Source organism: Salvia splendens, chromosome 16 (assembly GCF_004379255.2).
Source record: "Salvia splendens isolate huo1 chromosome 16, SspV2, whole genome shotgun sequence".
NCBI lineage: Eukaryota > Viridiplantae > Streptophyta > Magnoliopsida > Lamiales > Lamiaceae > Salvia > Salvia splendens.
In genome coordinates this window covers 4,255,777-4,276,609 of record NC_056047.1, presented here as the reverse complement: position 1 = coordinate 4,276,609, position 20,833 = coordinate 4,255,777, and the positions used below count along the sequence as shown (strand labels likewise).

The 20,833-nt window shown below is 37.8% G+C and overlaps 4 protein-coding genes and 1 long non-coding RNA gene across 7 annotated transcripts; 1 reads left to right on the top strand and 4 right to left on the bottom strand.

Moving 5' to 3' along the window:
• Positions 1 to 590: 590 nt before the first annotated feature.
• On the bottom strand, positions 591 to 2,263 carry LOC121771252 (protein FEZ-like). 2 transcript variants are annotated; one of them, XM_042168032.1, is made up of 3 exons: positions 1,903 to 2,263; positions 1,490 to 1,767; positions 591 to 1,246 (listed from the first exon to the last, which is right to left on the bottom strand). In XM_042168032.1, the coding sequence occupies exons 1-3, from the start codon at positions 2,087 to 2,089 to the stop codon at positions 776 to 778; spliced, it is 936 nt and encodes a 311-aa protein (XP_042023966.1). In that variant the 5' UTR covers positions 2,090 to 2,263; the 3' UTR covers positions 591 to 775. The 2 variants fall into 2 exon arrangements, with proteins under 2 accessions (XP_042023966.1, XP_042023967.1); XM_042168033.1 differs by having other exon boundaries at positions 591 to 1,240.
• Positions 2,264 to 6,126: 3,863 nt separating this feature from the next.
• Positions 6,127 to 9,531, bottom strand: LOC121771786 (protease Do-like 8, chloroplastic). 2 transcript variants are annotated; one of them, XM_042168666.1, is made up of 13 exons: positions 9,240 to 9,531; positions 9,024 to 9,166; positions 8,765 to 8,850; positions 8,534 to 8,632; positions 8,350 to 8,416; positions 8,035 to 8,110; positions 7,814 to 7,880; positions 7,347 to 7,564; positions 7,189 to 7,256; positions 6,966 to 7,045; positions 6,766 to 6,852; positions 6,551 to 6,658; positions 6,127 to 6,398 (listed from the first exon to the last, which is right to left on the bottom strand). In XM_042168666.1, exons 1-13 carry the CDS (start codon positions 9,395 to 9,397, stop codon positions 6,270 to 6,272), a joined length of 1,386 nt encoding a protein of 461 aa, XP_042024600.1. In that variant the 5' UTR covers positions 9,398 to 9,531; the 3' UTR covers positions 6,127 to 6,269. The 2 variants fall into 2 exon arrangements, with proteins under 2 accessions (XP_042024600.1, XP_042024601.1); XM_042168667.1 differs by having other exon boundaries at positions 9,035 to 9,166; positions 9,240 to 9,381.
• Positions 9,532 to 9,587: 56 nt separating this feature from the next.
• On the bottom strand, positions 9,588 to 17,149 carry LOC121771785 (thyroid adenoma-associated protein homolog). The gene is made up of 4 exons (XM_042168665.1): positions 13,674 to 17,149; positions 13,291 to 13,544; positions 12,366 to 12,962; positions 9,588 to 12,056 (listed from the first exon to the last, which is right to left on the bottom strand). Exons 1-4 carry the CDS (start codon positions 17,037 to 17,039, stop codon positions 9,674 to 9,676), a joined length of 6,600 nt encoding a protein of 2,199 aa, XP_042024599.1. The 5' UTR covers positions 17,040 to 17,149; the 3' UTR covers positions 9,588 to 9,673.
• Positions 17,150 to 17,752: 603 nt separating this feature from the next.
• On the bottom strand, positions 17,753 to 19,231 carry LOC121770733 (transcription factor bHLH47-like). The gene is made up of 4 exons (XM_042167499.1): positions 19,110 to 19,231; positions 18,723 to 18,838; positions 18,511 to 18,638; positions 17,753 to 18,319 (listed from the first exon to the last, which is right to left on the bottom strand). Exons 1-4 carry the CDS (start codon positions 19,160 to 19,162, stop codon positions 17,957 to 17,959), a joined length of 660 nt encoding a protein of 219 aa, XP_042023433.1. The 5' UTR covers positions 19,163 to 19,231; the 3' UTR covers positions 17,753 to 17,956.
• Positions 19,232 to 19,900: 669 nt separating this feature from the next.
• On the top strand, positions 19,901 to 20,761 carry LOC121772050. The gene is made up of 2 exons (XR_006044259.1): positions 19,901 to 20,395; positions 20,516 to 20,761. It is a non-coding gene; the product is annotated as an uncharacterized LOC121772050 (long non-coding RNA).
• Positions 20,762 to 20,833: the final 72 nt, after the last annotated feature.

Genomic DNA, 20,833 nt, shown 5'->3' with positions numbered 1-20,833 from the left:
CTTCATAGGTAAGGTTGTCGATTCCAGCAGCAAGTTTAATTTGTCGAAAGTTAATTCATTGATTCTATACTCCTATGTAAATACTTATTTCCATATTTAATGGAGTAGTATTTCATTAATTATGCACTTCTAATTGTGCAAATTTTTCCTGTTGCATGATGACACAAGTTAATAAAATGATTTCCATAAGTGGAAGAGCAAAAAGATGTGAAACATCTTATACAACATCAATTCTGCCTATTACTTTAGTAATTAATTTAAATATAAATTTAAATTATAATTAATTGTGTTTACTTTTAATACATTATACCAGATAGGATAAAAGAAAGGGGGGAAAAATGAGAATGTGTAGCACTAGTAAATGGAGTATAAAAAAATGATTTAAGAAAAAGAGTGGAAATAATGATGAAAAGAAAATGTCAATAGTGGGATTTGAGAACCCACGCCCTTTCGGACCAGTAGTCATCGTGTTATCTTCTAATACATATATTAATATTACGTTATTATTCCAATTCCCATTTTCAAAAATTGGGCTACAAAGTGGTAAGGTTTGTTATGAAAAGCGAAAATTAAATCATCATCATCATATATTTGATTGAACATTAACACAATGGTTGATAGAGAACTGTACATCCACATCAAATGCAAAAATAGTTTCTATACAAGCTCTGCCTTGCCAAAAACAGAGCTGGAAACGAAACTATTACAACCTTCATTCACATATATATATATATATATATATATATAGAGAGAGAGAGATAGATAGGCTACCTAACTATATATAACACTTGTTGGTGGAGTACGTCGTGGACGACATCTCGCTCGGACACGGCGGCGATTCCCACGGCAGATTAACCACCGCCTCCTCCGCCGCCGCTGGAGGCAGGCTGAAGGGGAATCCCATCGCCCTAATATTCTCCCACACACTGGGATTCTTTCTGTGATCCTCCTCGCCGTTGAAGTGGTGGTGCAATGCGGGAGGCTGGTTGAGGTACACGGAGGTCAGGTCGGCCGTGCTCTTGTTGGTTGTCGCTTCGGAGAATACGAGGTTTCCGGTGCTGAAGTAGTCGGATGTTAAGGTGGATGTCTTTGCGGAGAAGCTGGGGTCGTTGTCGGAGGGGAAGTGAGTGAAGGTGAATGCCTCAGACGACGTCGTTTCGGCTGCCCATGTGTGGGAGAGAGCAGCTCTGTTTGCTGTGGAATTTGCTTTCTTGAAAATCCGGCAAATGGCCCATGAATCCTGCCCCTAGTCACCTAATTTGGTCAAATTCTTCGTAATTTCTAAAATTAATTGAAAAATCTATGACACTTGTATTCGTTCGCAATTATTTGATATGACAATCAAGAAATAACAGGTTGGACCTGGCCACTGCTGAGTTAAACGATGTTGTCTACTTGTGCTAAAAATGAGCTTTAACTAACTTAAGAAGTTCTGATACGTACCAGAATTTGACCAAACTTTATGAATTTGAGAAAGAAAATGACTTACAGTTGGCGGGAGGGTGGTGGAGGCGGAGGGGAGGCGGAACTCGTGCATCATCCAGTCGGTTTTGATGCCTTTAGCGGCCCGGCCTCTGTAGAAGACGAGGGACTTCTTTAGGCCGATGCACTTGGAGCTGGGGCCACCGGAGGAGTAGATCGGCCGGTCAGTTCCGGTGGCTTTCCAGAAGCCTGACCCGGTCACTCGATTCGGCCTTGTGCTGTTTCTGTATTTCCTGTCCCTTGGGCAGTAGAAGTAACATTCTTTCTCCCCGGTCGAGGCCAATTCTGTCCAAAATCAACAATATTTTGTTACAAAGAAAATAGACATAAGAGATTGACTTGTTCTTTATGAGTACTAATAATTTAATGATGCATGGATAAGAACACAATATATAATACTACTACTAGTTAATTTCTTACTTGGAAGATCCCATGGATCGTACTTGTATATATCCACTTGCTTAATCAGCTCAATCGGAAGAGTTCGATGTTGAAGTTTCCGTTTGAGGTAGAACTCAACGAGTTCTTCATCGGTCGGGTGAAATCGAAACCCTGGTAGCATGAAATCATCCACACACTTGTCGGAAGACTCATTCTTTTCATCCATGGCATACAAGGTTGAGAGAGAAAGGATTAATTAGTTTGAAGAAAGAGGTGTTGTGTTCTTAAAAACAACTATAGAAGAACCTAAGTCAAGGGCATGGACTTGTATTTGAACTCATAGAGATCCAAATTTGTGATCTCCATGAGAATACAAGATTGATTTGTGTGTGGGGATATGGTGTTTGTATTTTCTCTCACATACTAAAATCAAAGACTAGAGACAAACTACCCTTCTATATACTAGTTGTTTAATGTTGGTATGAATGTGTTGTGTTTGAAAAATATCTTGGTTCACATGCATACATGTAGTTATAGACATTGCAAGAATTGAATGAATATACTCCATCCGTCACATAAGGATATACATTTTCCAATTTTAGAAACTTTTTTCAATCTAATGAGTGGGACTCATTCTCCACTAACATAACTTTAATTACTTTTTCTGTCTATCTCTCTCTTACTTTTCTAATTTTATATTAAAACACGTGTTGAATTCAAAGTGCATATTCTTTGGGGACAGAGAGAGTATTAAAAAATGGTTTGATGATATCATTGGATCTATACAAAATTGAGCTTCTATTCTATTCCTTGCATCATTCTTTTATCCAAGACGTGAGCACGTGACTTGTCACTTGGATTTCTCGAACTCGATGTGGAGATTCCTTTAATTTTACTTCATCATTTAGGGCATTTAGAGATTTGCATGGGCAATCGCATTACGTTTTCAAGGGTTTCATTGAGCAAGATATGAGTATTTACCTTTCTTGTCATATTCATATTTTGCCTTGTTTTATTTGTAATCACGACACTTACCATCTGTCCGAATAGGAGCCACTTTTATTATTTTGATATGTCTGCCAATGTAAAATTCATTTTCACTTTTACTAAAGTAGTTTGACTCTACATTTCACTAATTCACTTAACTCACCATTTCATTATAAACTTAATATACAAAAATAGAACTCGCATTTCATTAAATTTTTACTAAAGTAAAAAAAAACAAATAATATATAGACTTGCTGATTATAGTTAAACAAACAGCATTAACTATTGCCTAAGTGGTATCATGTATTGCCTATAATGGGAAATAACCATCATTAGATTGCTTACCGAACTTCAAGAAATAAGCAGTTGAGCTACTAGTGTTGACTGCTTGACTAAAAGTGGAATCTTATGTAATGCTAGAATATTTTTAGGCAGAATCTACTTTGTGGGGCATTGATGTTTGATTGGATTTTAAAAGCGATATTTATGAAATTTGACGAGGCTATACAAAAAACGAATTTAAGGGCCTAATTTGTATTTCTAAAATGAAAGGACCATTTTAATTTTAGTCATTTTTTACAAAATTTTCTAATGTAACTAATTGGAACTCATACTTTGTCAAATGCTAAAACAGTAAAAAAGTTGACACTTTGATCACAAACTTTGTAGTTTGGCAGCATTTGCTCGTTTGTGTAATAATAGATCCAAATTATAAGTATTGTCCTCGTTTGCAAATATTTAAAACTACATCTTTGTCTGTTCTTACAATTTGTGGGGGCTGTTGCCTTGGCCTTCCCAATTCATGCGTACAAACTAACTAAGAATCGGTCAAATTCTTACAACCTAAGTTACATCCACCTCCTCCATTTATGTGTATTTCGATTTTCACCCCTTACTATTTTATTATGCATTCAAATTTGTTTGAATATACCTCACGGTTGGAACAGTTAGAGATGAAACGTCTTACCAATTGAGTTCAGTCAAGATTAATTTAACAGTTTGTATTTTTAAGTTAGAAATTCAAGATTTGAAACTGGATTCTTCTAAACAAGAATTCGAGTTTGAGTTTTAAACTCGAGCAAATCATGTTTGAATCTGCAAGTCATTGATTAGCACGATGAGCACTCTAATGTGAAAGATTGATACATAGTTAATTTGAGAAAAATATTTAAAAAATTGAGATGGAAGTTGACAATTGGAAATAAGCCAAATTCAATGTTAAATAATGACATTGGATAAATTCTAAAAAATAAAATAAAAGTGGCTTTGGCGGACCTGATTAGTTGATTGGATTTGAGGCAATTTAGGATCTAATTAATAATAGTAAGGAGTTAATCATATAGTATTAACTGATGGGATCTTGGAAACAAATGCCCTTTGATTTCTAAATTTGATTTCGAATACGTATTGACAATGAAACAATTTGATTGCCCTAAAAAAACAAAATGTGGAAAATTAAAAAATTCTCTTTGTCAATATGTATACGTGCTATCATACAATTCTCTCTTTCACACAAATCGAGTTATTAAGGTTATATGACCATTATGATATTACAAAAAAAGATCTTATTTAAACGTATAGTGGAAAATAAATACTAGTACTAGTATAATAATACTCCTATTCAAATACACATAATTAGTCACTGGGTAGTGATAATGTCTCTATGCCATAATATCCTTATGTCCTTTTGCCATAAAGTTAATTTCAATATGGACAATATAACCCTTATGTCATTTAGCCATAATTCAATTAAAACATGCTTATTATGCTCATATTTATTGTATTCATAGTTTTAATCAAAGTACTTAAAGTCTTAATTAGAGTATTTATAGTTTTAGTTAGAGTATTTTTGTATATACTATTTAATTTTATGATAAAATATGCATATGATTTTTAAAAATATATAAAATTGAAAATGATTGTTCTTACAATAAAGTTACTAGTTTATTAATAAAATTTATAAATCTTGTGAATGGAAGTTATTAATATTATTTTAATAAAAGTTATTCTTTCTATTAACAAAATTTATTATCTTTAAAAAATAAATAGTACTATTGTTATTTTCAAGAATAGTTATTGGTTTTATGAATAAAAATTATATTATTATAATCAATAAAATTTATTACTTTTAAAGGATCAATAATAGTTTTCTATTTTACATGTGATGACTCAAACTCTTTGATCTATTGAATAGACAAGAAGCTTGTTACTTACTCAACTGCATTTCATCATCGAATAAAGATTAGGAGTATTATTTTTGGGGATAAAAGTTAATGTTTTGCGAACAAAAGTTATTTTTATTGCAAATAAAAGTTAGTACTACTATTTTGTAAATAAAATTTATTATTCTTATAGATAAATAATTTTGTTCTAAGGAGCAAAAAGTAAGTATTGATTTTGTTAATAGAAGTTGTGAAACAAAGTTACTTATTTTTTTTTGCTAAAAATGTTCTTTTTTTAATAAAGTTAGTGTTTTAATAAAAAAAAGTTAACTGTTCAAATTAATAAAAAGTTACAATTCGTGTGAACAAAACTTCATGCAAATAAAAATTACTATCTATTTTTTATTTAATCATTTTACATCAACTTTTAGTTTTTTCTTTATCTTTATTGTTATTCTTTCGTAGTTTATTTTTTGGTTAAATGCTCTAAAACATTTTATCAATATTGTAACAATGAAATCATTGTCTTAAAATGCAAAATAAATAAGAAAAAATAAAACATTTTTGCTATTGAAATTTGAATTGTTTAATAAAATAATATAGTGAGTTTTTTATTGTTATAGAAAAACTAGAATTTAGTAATTAAGAGAAAACTATATTTGTTGATGGAATAATTGAATAAGAAGAAAAACAATGAAATAGAATAATTAGATGTTAGACATTCATTTAAGCAAATTCAACCAGCCGTAATTGAAATGAATGTAACGGTAATTTAGGGGTAGGAAAGTATATTTACAAAATCCAAACTTAACATTAAATTAAATGTAAAATAAAATTACTATTTAAGCCCTATTATGGCAGTCTCTAAATCATTTTCCTTAGTCACTAATTAGTCTGTATCACCTGTCCCTAATTAGTCAGTGTCATATAATCAATCTTTGTTTAGACTCATTTTTAATCATTATTAAGAAAATGAAAAGATGCAACTCATATATAATGTGAACAGCATCATAAATCTTTATTTCATTTCACATTTACCCCAAATTTGTCGTTTAACATGACATCCTAGCAATCCAATTTGTAGAGTCATTTTCTTGATTGAAGACAGAGATTGTTTAACTGCTCAAGGAAGTGTAAATATATAGCAAGAAATATGTCTCTATCAAATCATACTATACTGTAGAAAATTAGGGAAAAAAACACAAAAAATGAAAAAGAATGATCAACTCCACCAACAATGGCTTGCTGCAGGCCAAATCATGCCTTAGTTTCCTCTAAAACAAATGGCACCTCCAAATTGTCATTGCCCCTCTGGATTCTGAACACTACTTTCTCTCCTATATTATACTCATCCAATGTCTTGTATAACTCTCCCCTGTTCTTTATCTGCACCCAAATCATACAACACCGAATCAGCTCAAGAATTTAGGGAACACGAGTTTCGAATACTGATAGTATAAGTTGCTTTTGTTAGAAAATGAATGCAAGAAGTAACATAGCATAGAGGTGATGTCCTAAGCAGTAAAGAAGGGGCTTACGGGTTTGTCATTCACAGCCACGATTATGTCACCAAGCACTATATTACCAGCAAAGCCCCTTGTGGTTGGTAGAAGCCCAGCCTTAGCTGCTAAACTATCTTTGGGAACCTACAGCGTTGCAGAAACGATAATAAGATTGATTCCCTCTTGGCTGGGATCAAAAGATTAGCACCACTGGAGCAAGGATTGACAGGATTGGGGAAAATAAAAAGCACCTGCAAAATTAAAGCTCCCTTTCTAACATTGAGTTGGCTCGCAATAAGATCAGGGGCAATTTCAACATTCAAACCAGCTCGAACAACCTGACATGCGTGGATTATATTATAACTAGACTGAAGTTTGTCCATAAATGGGAGTGTCAGACCCTTATTAAGAAACTAAATTGAATTCCAGAACCTAAAAAGTAAACACATACTTTGCCAAACTGGATCAGCTGAGGAACTATCTTTACCACAGTTGACGAAGGGATCGCGAATCCAACACCAGCGGATGTACCTATTGTGTCGCATTAAAAAATGAATTAACTAGATAGCATTTATCCACATTCCAAGAGTAATGGAACACATACGGTGTCTCAACTCCCCTTCCTTCAGATCTCAAAAATGTTTGGAGAGAGAGAGAGAGTGGATTGAACAAACCTGTCTGAGTAAATATTGCGGTGTTGATCCCAATCAAATTTCCTTTAGAGTCCAATAAGGGACCACCGCTGCACATCACGAAAAATACAAGATCGATTCCTAAAGGAAACACTTTTATGCTGAGACCAAACATCTAGTGAGATCCCATAATCAAGAACCTGTTTCCAGGATTGATAGCAGCGTCAGTTTGGATACCTCCACCTATTGTAACACCAGTTTGACTGTTTATGTCTCTGTTCAAGCCACTAATGACGCCAGCAGTGAGTGTGTGGTCAAAGCCAAACGGATTTCCAATTGCTAAGCACTGCTGACCCACTTTAAGAGACAGAGACGAACCAACATTAATAGGCCTCAACAGCTCCTTTGGGGCTTCAACCTGGTACGAAAACGGAGTATCATTACATATGCAAAACAGCTAATTTTTGCTTCATATCAACTCATAATCATAACTATTGCAGAAGGTCAGTTTTGCTAGAATGTGCTCATAAGAAACATATAATTGTACATAATTGCAGGTTTTTTATGATGAATCACATTAACTGGAGTCAAAATTCCAAGTTACTTGAAGTAGTAAATTACAGTGAGATCAGTCCAAGAAAGTAGAATAGATAGGTAGTGGATTAACCTTCAGTATAGCAAGGTCCTTTGCACGATCAGCACCGACTAACTTACCCTCAAAGTTCTTCTGTATCCTTCATGAAAAGAAAATGAAGAAAAGGAAACAGAACAAGGGCAAATCAGCAAGAGAGACAATTTGAAAGGGAAAAGGCATTGGCTAAGAGTACCACATGCAAAGTGGAACAGCTGTGTATAGTAGTCCAAGGAGGGAGACTGTTTTAAGTTTACCCTTCCGAAGCAAGTATATTAACACGAGCTACAACTTGGCCTCTGCTAGGATTTCTTGAAAGAGAATTTCCTATAACTAGCCAATGAAAAAAAAGAGACTGTCAATTCAATACATACACATGGAGCTAATTAGATCAAGGATGAGATATTTGATCAAAAGTGCAGCGATTTGTTTCCATTATACTCTTGGCCATAGTGACATTTACGAAACAACAAAATTCCAATCATACTCCACCAGATGAGTTTCACTGTAGCTTGACCAAAATGTAAACATTATACTATCAAATAACTTGTTTGAGCAACAAACATGCTTACCATGATAATTTGTCACAATATGACCCTGATCATCCCAGACAACTCCAGAACCATTTCCCTCGGGAATCTGGACATTCACAACGACTTTCTCTGTTACAAAGGATATATTCACAACTCCTAAACCATTTCCTGATGTAGCTGTGCACAAATGTTTAGGTATATCATAGACAAAAAAAAGTCTCACCTCAACCATGCCAGTGATGTTAAGCTGCGGCCGCAAAGTTACATCAAATATGTTGACAACAGAATAGGTATTCTTCTCAAACAGTTTGACAATTCTTTCCTGCCAAGTATACACACATCAATTCACCTGCCATGGGAAGTTTCAAAATATGCAAATAGATAATTAGAAAGACAAAATAAACTTAGTGAAAAAACGCATCAAATAGAACTGAGCCATCAATTAAAAATCAACCTCGGATGGGAAAAGTGCCCCAGCAGGAAAAATAGAAGGTGTCACTTGTTCAACTGTCACTGATGGATCTCCCAATGCACATGCTTCTGTAACATACAAATCCCTATATTAATAGTACTCCATTTAGCATCTAAAACATAATGCTTGATTAGTGTTTACCAATGTGCATTTGAAGCCTTATCCAAATCCACCATAAAAATAAAAACCGAGTCTTGAAAAAATAATACACATTTATAAATGGGAAATGATAGGTACAAACCTGGACAGTACCTCGAAGAAAGAAGATAGCCATAGCTAAAGCACATCAATAAACGGGTAAATAAGGTGCGGCGCGTTGATTGGGGGAAATTCTCCGGCATGAAATTTTGATCGACGACTTCAAGGTGGTTTTTGCCGTCGCCTCTGCAAGAAATCACTGATTTTAAGAAAGGTAGAATTGAAAAAATTGATCAATTAAGTAAATGTGAAACTTTACCGTGGAGCAGGAGGAACGGGAAGACGAGATACGACGTCGCAACAGAGCTTGCGGCGGCCGAGAAAGGGGAGGTATTTGCTAGAGATCATAGTGGAGATAAATGTGTGAGATTTGAGAGGCGGAATTGCTGAAGTGCTGCATATGATTATTGCTTGCATTTTGCTTTTGATTAATTGAAGAAACAAAGAGAGAATCGAATTGGAAATGGAGTCTGCTTTGCTTTTTTTGAGTGGTTGCCGTCGCAGTTGAAGATGAACACAATTTCAGTATAGAGATAGAGTCGCTATTTCAAGCAGCGACTTTTTTTCTCTTGGTTTGTTTTCTGTAGTTATTATTTCTATGGAGGGATTAATTGTCAAACCTTTTATTGATGAAGACAAAAAGAAAAACTGTCATTAGAAGATGTTACAAAAATATAGTAATGCTTTCCATGATCATAATAAAAAATAAGGATTGAATTCACCCCAAAGGGTATCATTCTCTCTCCATTTCTGGTTCAAGTTTTCTGCTTTTTCACCCAAATACTTCTCATGGGACTTGACAACTACCAAATAAAGGTTCGAAATCAAAGGGTTGCACAGGAAAGGCGCCATCGCCTCTTCGAGTGCAGAAACGTCCCCGAGCATACGTTGGCGACTGCTTTCATCTTCTTCTTCCAAGAGGCAGTTTGACAGAGCATAAAATGCTGACAAATTAGCATAGAGTGGTAGAAATGTGTCTTTGTGATTGCCAGCTCCGCCGATCCAATCATCACATTGCCTTCTTCCGACATGATCGTGTATGAACGCCATCATCTGTTCGAAGAATCTGCTTCTCCATTTCTGCAGAAGATCCCTCGCCCCGCTCATCTTTGAAACTGGAATCCTTTCCAGATGCGAGCAGCATAGCTGGCAGATTAGGAGCTTCTCTTCATGATGGTTGTCGATCTCCTTGTCAAAGACCTGCCTCACAAGGTCTCCACCCGATGAGACATAGTTTGTGTGGTTTGCGATGTTCATAACCCAGCAGCATAGATAGTCCATATAATCGATCCAGTGGCCAAAGACTGTTGAGAGATGCTCGAAGCATGATTCAATCACTTTCTCTACTTGGCTCGTGCCTACAGCAGGTTCGAAGACTTCAGTTGGCTCTCCAGAGGGGAAAGACTTCTGCACGTCCAAAGCAAGTTTTTTTCTGAGGCCGACGTCTTCATCCTCCAGAAGCCTTATGCATGCCAGCCATAGATTGAGAACTCTGCGACCGTACATTTTGATGGCCTCTTCCTGTTTGAAACGAGAAGAGATGTCCCCATTAGAGATTGGATTGTTGTAGATCAAAGATCCGAGGGGCGCAGCATGACTCAGCATTTCAGAAGCTATCATTGACTCTGCAGCGGCCTTTCTCATGGTAACGGGCTCTGAAGCATCACTGTTTTGTTCAATCAGCTCCACAAAATAACTCAATGCATCATAGAAATCAGAAAATGCTCTGCTTGGATCAGTCTCCATCTCTACTTCAGAAGAGATGAAGCTCATACATAAGGTGGAAATTCTCTTTGCACACACTCCCAAGCAGCAGATGAGTGCTTGTCGAGTCTTCGCATGCCTTGTAATCTTGAACAAGGAAACTAAATTGTTCCATAACTTGAATACTGAACAGCGGTCCATATCACAAATGAATCTTGGTTCTGGGCTCGGGTGGTTGTCTTCAAATTTAAGTGAGTTCCAGGTGTAAAGATTTTTGAGAAGATATTGCACGCATCTATGATGTCTCTCTGAAGTAAGAAGCTTCACGAGCGTATCTTGAAGATTGATATTAGTCAGGCACATTTTCAGAGTCTTGCAGTAGAACTGATCCCGGCAAGTATTACCTGTACATTTCCCTCTCTTCAGGAACAAGAAAAGCCACTTCAACGAGGCAATTCGCACTTCATATGATGCATCCGACATGGAGCGAACGAGCCTTTCTTGAAATCTGCTATAGACAGCCTCGTTTCCAACTGCTCTCATCAAACTAGTAGCAGGTGTGGAGGAAGCCATTCCGTCCACAATTTCATCTTCAGCAATATCTTTAGATGTAGCAAAAATACAATTGAAGTAGGACGTTGCAGCTTGTTTGCGGAGTTCTGGAATAGTTGGATCAAAGTACAACGGGCAACCAGCAGGTTCCAAATCTAAACATTCTGAAGATAACTCCCAGAGGAGGTTCCAAATAGTATCAGCACTTTTGCTCGCTTCACAGGTTCCTGCAATACTGAGCATATTGTCGAGTAGCTTTACCATGCAGCCGTTAAGCACAGGAGAGGGACACTGTCTTGGTCTTGCAATCCATGATCGTGTTGCTAAGATTTGAATCAATTCGTGCAGAAGAGTATCTCTTTTAGAGGGATCAGATAAGTTTCTACAATTGGTATCAATCAGAGCATTCAGCTGCAATAACATTCCGTGAATCGAATTGAAAGAACAGGATGCCCCATTACTGGATGAACTGTGGCTTCTCTCATGAGGCAGCTCCGAAGCAATTGTAAGCAACACAATATGCAATTTCTCGTTGGATACTAGACCTGTTAAAGCTCTAGCTGCAAGTACACGAATCCGGAGGTTGCTTTGGAATGAACACCTCCTGATGAATGGCATTAAAAGAAAAGGTTCCAAACTATCTCCTGTTTCACTCGAAATCGGAGAAGGTTTGAGCCGAGACAAAAATATCAGCATTGGACATAAGCTTGGGTGTACATTATTTTTCATGTTGGATCCCAACTCATCTGAAGAGCCTTCTGAAAGTGATTCAGTAGCTACATTCAGTTCATTGAGAAAGAACGAATGCAATTTGGGGTACCTACAGTGGAAGGCGAAGAATAAGTCAAATAACATAAACCATATTCTAAAAGATGAAAATAGAAAAAAGTATGATCAAATATTTGGAAGGAATAAACATAGAGGAAGGACCAATTAACAATTTTTATGGGTCACGTATAATTGATTGGATTTTTGATTAACACACATTGGAGTATCAATAATTGGAGTTATGTAAGACCCAGTCAGAAAACAATATTACCAGGTGTAGCAGTTACTACACATTCACCCACTCCTAACAAATGGAGTAAAAGAGAATTACAAAATAACAATTGTGATTAAAGAATCTTACCTGTGAAAAAACTCAAGCCCAGTTATAGCTCGCCTCGCAGAATCTCTTTTTTGTACATTAAGAAATCCAATCATCCGACGTACCAAAGCAGTATATGAAAGACAAGCACTGTTGCGAACCTCCCAATATGGAGAAGAAAAGGAACGTATTGAGATTATCAATGCCTCCGCAGAAAAACCTGATGTATCAGTTGCCAGGTTTGTGTCATTGAAAGTTGCCCTAAGAACATTGAAAGCATGCACAGTGGGAACAACACCCTCATCCCGAAACTTTGATATTTCTACATAACCATTTGTAACAGAAGCTGGAGGGCTGCCATTTGCCTGCCTAGACTTGGACAAGGACCCATTGCAAGAGTCACTATATATGCTGCTTGCTTTTAGTTGATCGGCTAAAGAGTTCGTAACTACATCTAATAGCCACCGTAGTGCCCTTGGTAGTAGTCTCTTTGGTGCTCCCTCAGGCTCCGAGAGAAAAAAGGCAATGAATGCTGCAGGTATACCCGCACTTCTTCTTAAGAGGTCATCCACTGTTTGTCCCTTAGCCGCAGTTCTTTCCATCAATCGCTCCATCCAAGACTCTGTCAATTGACATAGCCTGCACATGAAGCAGCAGTAAAATCAAACATGTTACTTCCATTCAGAGTCTCCAAGTAATTTGTATAAGTGGATCAAACGCCACCTTTGAACATATACTTGAGGTATCACTTATCAGTGGCCCTATTGAATTGGTTAGCTATGTGCACACAAGCAAGGAGTAATATATAATTATCGGTACTCTTTAGAAATAAAGAGAGAAAGACCAGGAGAATCCAAACAGGAAGCATTGTAAGAACAAAAATGAGCATTCAAATACATGGAAATAACAAATTATGATATGAACACACTCCTTTTCATCAGTGGATAAAAGAACTTCAACACATTACCTAGGGTCGTTAGAGCAAAGCAGGCGGTTACAAAGAGCTGTGAACCCAGCCCTTGTCTTATCAATGGCACCATTATGTTTCATTTTGAGAAGGACTTCCAAGAAATGGTTGCCAATTGTCTCTAGTTGTTGTATATCAAGCAGTGCATCAGATGGCAGAATGGACTCATCAGTAGCATTAGAGATTGATTTCCTCATTTCATCTGAAGTGGGTAAAGGAATTTTTCTAATTACCGTGCCAAGGAGAAGGCTCACCTAGAAATAAGTTGGAAATAATTAGTAAAATGTTATCAATGCTAGCAACTATACTCGGTGAGTTCTATTGATATTCACCATTTTCACAGTTGTGCGAAATATAATTGAAATTATTAATGTTGAGATTACCTCTTTCATTGCAAGCCAGCAACCAACCATAACAATCTGTTCAGAGGGCTTAATCTCCTCTTCCTCTGCCGTTTTTTCAACGTTGACCTCAATCTGAGAATCTGAGGCAGATGAATCAATCTCGTCAGGAATATCCAGAGTCAATGCCTCGTCATCCATCATTTCTTCCATGTCCTCAGGTAAGTGCCAAGCATCAGCTGAGACTACCCAAAGGGCCAAGGTAGTTATTCTCATGACCAACTCCAAGAGTCTTTCGAATAAATGCTTCATTTCAGCATTCCTATTCTGAAATACATTGGAATTCCAATCCAGTTCCTCAAATGTGTAGCGAAGGGCGAGTAATATACCATGAACAAAACTATTCTTGCATGCTTCTGAAAGATTTTTCTCAGCATCTTCCGCAGCAGCAAGCAACCAATCAATAAGTGATGTCATATAACTTACAACAGGAGAGCTGGATGTGCAAATTTGATATTCCTCATTTGACCGTTCAGCCTCCGAACATAATGAGACAACATTAGACGATGGCTGGACAATCCAGCTTAGATCTAACACGTACTTCCTGAAAAGAAGCCGTAGAGTCAGAGCTCCAGCATCACTTTCACGTACACGTGGACTGCAGATCAGCTTTTTGGCCCATATAACTGCCTGGCGGACAGATTCGGGACTACAAATGCCAGGAAGTGGAGTAGGAAAATAAAGTAAAATTTGAAGTGAACACTCTCTCAATCTATCCCAACTATCAACAATCGACCCAACAAGCAGCAAGGTTGAATCAGGTGATGTATAACCTTTCCTGTACGGATACAGATTGTTTGTTAAACAAAATCCATCCTCATTTCCATGCAAAGTTGGAACAACAGGCCAAACATTCGACATTATCAGTATGAGCTCCATAGCCATTGTCTTTCTCTCATATGGAGCAGAAGGATAGCAGGAAAAGAATAAAAATCGACTAAACCACTTTATAAAATTAAAAAGATAATCCGCCCTGTGTATTCTGGTTTCCTCAGCTCCTATAAATAAACCCTCTCCTTTTGGACTCCCAGGAGGAAGAGGCTTCCATGCTCCAAGCTTAATCTGTCTCTCCAATGCTGTTCGGACACGAGAAAAGAACTTTCTGAACAAGCTGTTCCACTTCATTTGAAAAGCAGTAGAGCAACATCTCATGTTCAGAGGTATAGCTCTTCTTATCAGGCTAAGTTCCAAAGGTGAAGGCAGACTGGCCGTCTTTGGGTTTAAGAATAGAGTTTCGGCTGCATCCATGCGAAGTGACTCATCTATATGAGTCAAAGCTAATACGAGCCATTTGACTGGGATTTTAACCTCTATGCCCTTCACTAAAACAACACAGTGTAAATTACTATTCTCCATATCAAGTAGTGCACCTTCACGGGATAGTGCTGAATAGTCATACCAATCAATGTCTCCTTCTATAAGTGCAAGTCCACGAGATACCTTGAGTAAAGATACCAAAACTGCAATTCGTTGTTCAAGTCCTAAAGTTATATCTGTAGAACTGACATCTGCGGAGGCAGATAAGAAGCCGTCATCCCCGTTAAGCCCTAGGGAGCTAGCATCCCCTTCAATCCCTATTAATGCGAGCATAGAGAATATGCTGTCCAAATCAAGGTCAAGTAGAGCTGGCAATGCATAAGTATTCAAGTTGGAGCGCAGCTTGGCGACGCCAAAAGCAAGTCCTTGTAAAAATGGCAACAAGCAGAGACGTCTATATTTTGTATACCCATTTTCAACACCATCACTGCTCCAATATTCATCTCTTAAACACTCAAGTAAACACTTGAGAAATGTTGTGGAAGCACAGCAAACATCATCATCAATGTATGCATTTGCAGTTTCGAACAGCAAATCTGGATTCATTACTAGAATAGCTTTACCACCCAACCTCCTGGTCAGGGAGGCTAAAGGAACATATCTTCCCTTGCAACGTGGCCCTAGACAGAGAAGATCAGAAGCAATCTTCCTCAAGAACATCTTAATATTTTCACTACCATCCGCCCAATGAAGGCTTGATTGGATGTCTAAGTAGAGATCAAAAATAAGATGAACTTGTTTTACAGTTTGACTTAGAGGGTCTTCCAAATTATTCCACACTGTCTTTAATATCCTTGCCCCCATCTCCTCAGGTATCGGATCATAATTATCCGCGTTTCCATTACTATCACCTAATAGTAATGTTTTTATCTGCTGCAGACATATTTGCATCACGGTTAATGCATGAAAATTAGAATGACTATCTCTAGGATTTTCAGCATAGAAACATAATTCAGGCAAAATAGCATCATAAAGTATTGTCTTGACCGTGGAAGCACCGGCACCAGATTCTACACAGCCCTCGCTTGCCACAATGTAATGTGTGTCAAGAACTGTTCTTGAAACTGCGGTCAGTATTCCTCTTATCAAGCAAAGTCTACTAAGAGTTGAAACACTAAGTATCTCATTAACCAAATTACCCTTAAATGGAATTTTCTCTACCACAGCATCAAGGCTGATATCAAGATTTCGAACACCAGGCTGACTAAATATACCATGCATTACAAACACACCAAGATCATCGGGACTCAAGCACACCTGCAAGGCTGCACAGAAACACACTCCAGCTGCCACAAAGCAGTCCCTAGAAAATGCTGCCGACTTCAATATGCTCAAAACACTCGAAAAAGCCATCGCCATCACACTCTGATCACTCAAACTGTCATAGAACTTTTCGGGAAAGCGCTGAAGCAGGTAGTACATACACGAGAGTGCCTCCTGGCATTGCTCCATTACAATCGGAGAAGGCCGAGATAGCTCATCCGTTTCTTTAACAATGCTCTGCAATCCAGAAATCACATCCAAAGCCACCAAAATAGCGCATTGCTCCACCACTTCAACCACATACCCCAATTTGGGTGTGCCCATCATCGACAACGCTGCTCTTGAAACACAGAATCTTGAACCATTGCTAGCATTTCTCCCACCGCCATACTCTTCGCAGAGCAGCAGGAAGCAATCCTCGATCAAATTCCGGTGGTACTTGCACTTGGCCAGAGCAGAAGCTAATGTCCTATGCAACGGCAACGAGTTCTCCAGGAAGAGAATCTCCAAATACAACTTCACCGCAGAGGAAACTGCGTTTTCGTCGGCGTTTGGGACGGACAGCAGAGTGGAAAACGCTGCAGCGACTTTCTTGACGTGTTCGAGCTGGGCATAGGTGGAGTTGAGTGAAATCAGGTGCTTGAGTTCGGAGAAGAAGGCGGACCGATCAGGTGTTTGATTCAATGCCTCAGTGAAGTGTGGCGGGAACAGCACCGCGCTGTAAGTGTATTTGTGGCGGTGCTGTATGGCACGCCATTTCGCTGACATGATTTGCCGCGAGATGGCTTGAACTTCGAGACTGCCAGCGTGAGGCGGTGGGGAAGGTGGCCGGCCGCGGAAGTTCGGGGTTTTCTTGCCGCAATGAAAAGACTCGGACTTGTTTTATTAGGGTTTTGCTCTTGAATTAAATAATGGCTAATTAATTGTAATTTGGTTGCATATTGATATTGCCAATTACGCCCCTGGGATTCTGTTTACAATAATTAAATGAAACTGTAAAGTGACCAAAAACTATAGCCAAATTATTTCTTTATTTATAATTACATATGTAAATTTATCTTTTATCTCGTGCTTTGGATGTGTTGTAAAAAAATTACACTCAATTTCGCAATGTGCCAATGTCACAAATTAAAAACATGGAATTAGCAAGGTCTAGAGAGTATTGTTATGACAGTGTTGGAACTAAATTCAAATATATTATTTCCATTAGTACTCTACTCCCTATTTGTAAATATATAATAGTACTACAAACGCTCTCAATGGTGCCAATTTTATATTGTTATTATAAGTTTATTAGTCTCACTATCTTAATAAATATTCGTCTCGTATCTATGTGAAACAATACTTTGTCTGTCTTCATCTTTTCTATGTGCCATCGACGTCTCTTCTATCTCTTCCTACCTCTCTCTCTTCCACGTGTATGTATAATTTTGCTTTTTATCTCATTTTTTATCCCCTTATACTATGGTTTTTATCACAACTTTTATCAAAGTAGAAACAATTTACAGAATAAACGACAGTTCCCTACAAGATTTGCATCCCTTTACTAATATAGTACTAACCAATATACAAAGAAAATCGAATTCTAACTCGAACATCAAAATGCTCCATTTGATCCTCATTTCAGCAATAAAGCTGCCTGACTAACTTTCAAACATCTTCAACCATTCCATTCTACTCTTACACTACTTGGTGAGAATATGAGAAGGCCATGAATCAGACGACGAAGGGTAACGGGGACGCGGTTTGCTCACACCAGAGGGAACCTTAGGCCCATCCATACCTGGGAAGGGGTTAGGGAAGCCTTGGAGTTGTGGCTCGTGATGCAATGGCACGACCAGCACAGGACCAACGACAGGGGCTGCCGCCTCTGAGGCATGCCCGATGAGTGGCATTGCAACATGGCCTTCGGGTAACTGTGTTGTCGATGGTTGAGACACGTGTGCGTTTGAACAGATAGCCCTCTCGTCTATTTCTCTCTTTAGCCCCTTCACTTGCGCATCTAAACCACTAGCTTCCTCAACGAGCTCGTTCTTCTCAGCTGTGATCTGACATCACAGTTCACACACCATGATTGCTCAGACAGTATTCCAAGAATCGAATGACACCAAATTTTGTAAATCAATCATGTTAATTCAATTAACAAAGTAGGAAACACAATTCTAAGAATGTGAATCAGTCATGTTTATTTACAAACAAATAAGGATAAATCTAAAAAATGCATCAGTCAAGATCTTACATAATTATATTCAGATAAGAGAGTTGCATTCTCCTTTTTCAGGCTGTCCATCTGAGCAACCAATTCGCCGAGGAGACGGATCGTCTCTCTCAGCATAGATGCCTTGCCGCTGTTCTGATGATCTACATCTGAATTGCAATAACAATCCTCAAACTAACATCACACAAACTGCTATTAAAACTGAATTTGAGGTTAATACAAACTTAGATTACCAGATATACCAAGTGTCTTCCCCAAATCCGAGAATAATCCATTCATGCTGGCGCGTTTCAGCTTCTCCCTCGCAGCTTTGTGAATTTTCCGTGGAACTTTTCCAACATTTTTTTTACTGAGAAACGGCAATGGAATTTAAAGCACAAGTTACACTACAGTAGTTCGATAAATGACACAAGGATTCATCTTAATCACACTGCTGCAAATTCAATGATTGATAATACAAAAGCATTTCTCCATCATGTGAATTATAGGCAAGCGGTATACAAAAAAATCTGAATTGAAGCTATAATTAACCGAACGAAATACCGTCGAATTTCCATTTGCAAGGTCAAATATAGGCAAATAAAAACGCTATTAAATGGTGGAATAGAAACAATACAAACCTTGAGGGAGATTTGAGGTGATCATCAGCTGAATCCGCAGATTGAGAAGCCATTGGATGAGGCGGCGAAATGGTGAGGAATAATTGAGATGAAATAAAACAGAATTACTAATTTACCCTTGTGAGGTAGTGGACGGCTACCACGTTCCTATTTTTCATGAATAGATGTAGTAGTAATTTTTTACTTCAATTATTTGATGGAATTGAACATTTTATCAAACTAAACTGCATTTTATCATCACTACTATATTATTTTGGTGGTGTAGAATTTGTTTAGAATGTGTGCTTACAGTAATGACAAAAGTACTATATTTTATAATTGGTAAAGTAATAGAGATCGAGGATAAAGAAAGTTAAAGTAGTGTTAATAATAATAATAATAATCTCATTATTCATTAATACTACTTTAACTTTCTTTATCCTAGATCTCTATTACTTTATCAATTATAAAATATAGTAATTTTGTATCTCGTTTGTATTTTAGTGCACCTTTAACTTAAAGTCTAATTTTGTTTTCTAATTTAAATAAATAAGCCTTACAATCCACAATATTGGTGTCAGATTTTAAATTGGAAGGGGGTGTAAAATTAGAGTCCGACAAGTCCTAATCAAATATCGCACACGTATTCGGGTATATTTGATAATATTATATTTTTCTGGTAAAAAAAAATGTTGAATTGGAGTGGCGTGAGCGTGTGTATTGAGAGTAGGTCGACGTGGCGTAGCACCAAATAACCCTACACTACACCCACCGAAACGACCAGTCCCATTTGAATCCCAGCCGTCCAAATCCCAAGGTGTCATCCATCCAGCCATCCTCTCTCTGACATTAGCACACGTGCCCACCTCCCATCTCTCACATCCAAAGAGCGTATCTCATATGGAACCTCTATCCGCCTCGCTAAGTGTACCGCACTCCTCCCCATCGTCCTTTATATAAATCACAATTCCATGCATTCATCATTCATTCTCATGTTCAATTCTTGGGGACTTGAATGAATATGAATGAAGTTGGGAAAAGTAGACTACTTCCTGTGCGGGCGGAGAAGGTCTTCGTGGTGGAGATGGAAGAAGACAGGCCCAAGGAGGCGCTCGGGGTGGGGCGGCGCCGGAAGCCGAGGACGGTGGCGACGGTGGTGGTTGGGAAGAAAGTGAGGGCGCATAGTCAGATTTTGAGGCTCAGAGCAGAGGATTCTCGCCTAGGTGAAGATGGATTTTGTGGCACACCCCTCTTTTCAAGGCATATGTTACCTGCTTCGCCTCTCGGATCCCTCCCTCTCACTTCAGGTGCCTCCCAAGTCCATTTCACTCTTCAACCTCCTAATTTTCTTTATATAACAAAATAAAGTATGTTTCATTCATTTATATTCTTTTTTTTTGTGTGTGTGTGTGTGTGTGGGGTAAAAGGCGCATGAAATCAATTTCAAAAGACACAAGAGCTGAACTGGTGAAGGTGGGGAAGCTTTGCAGTTTTGTTGGGATCGGCATCAAAGTTATGTATCCATAATGTACAGTATAGACTACAGTTCAAGTAAATAGAGGGTAGGGGCTTAGATTAGAATACAAAATACTGCTGCTGCTGCTGCTGTATCAAGTCTTTTTCTTTCAGTTTGTAGATTTATCAGAATAAATCAAGCGTTTATAGCCCATAAATACAAATTTGCAATATTTTCTGATTTTTTCTAATTTTAAAAAAATATAATTCTTTAATAGGAGTACTAAATA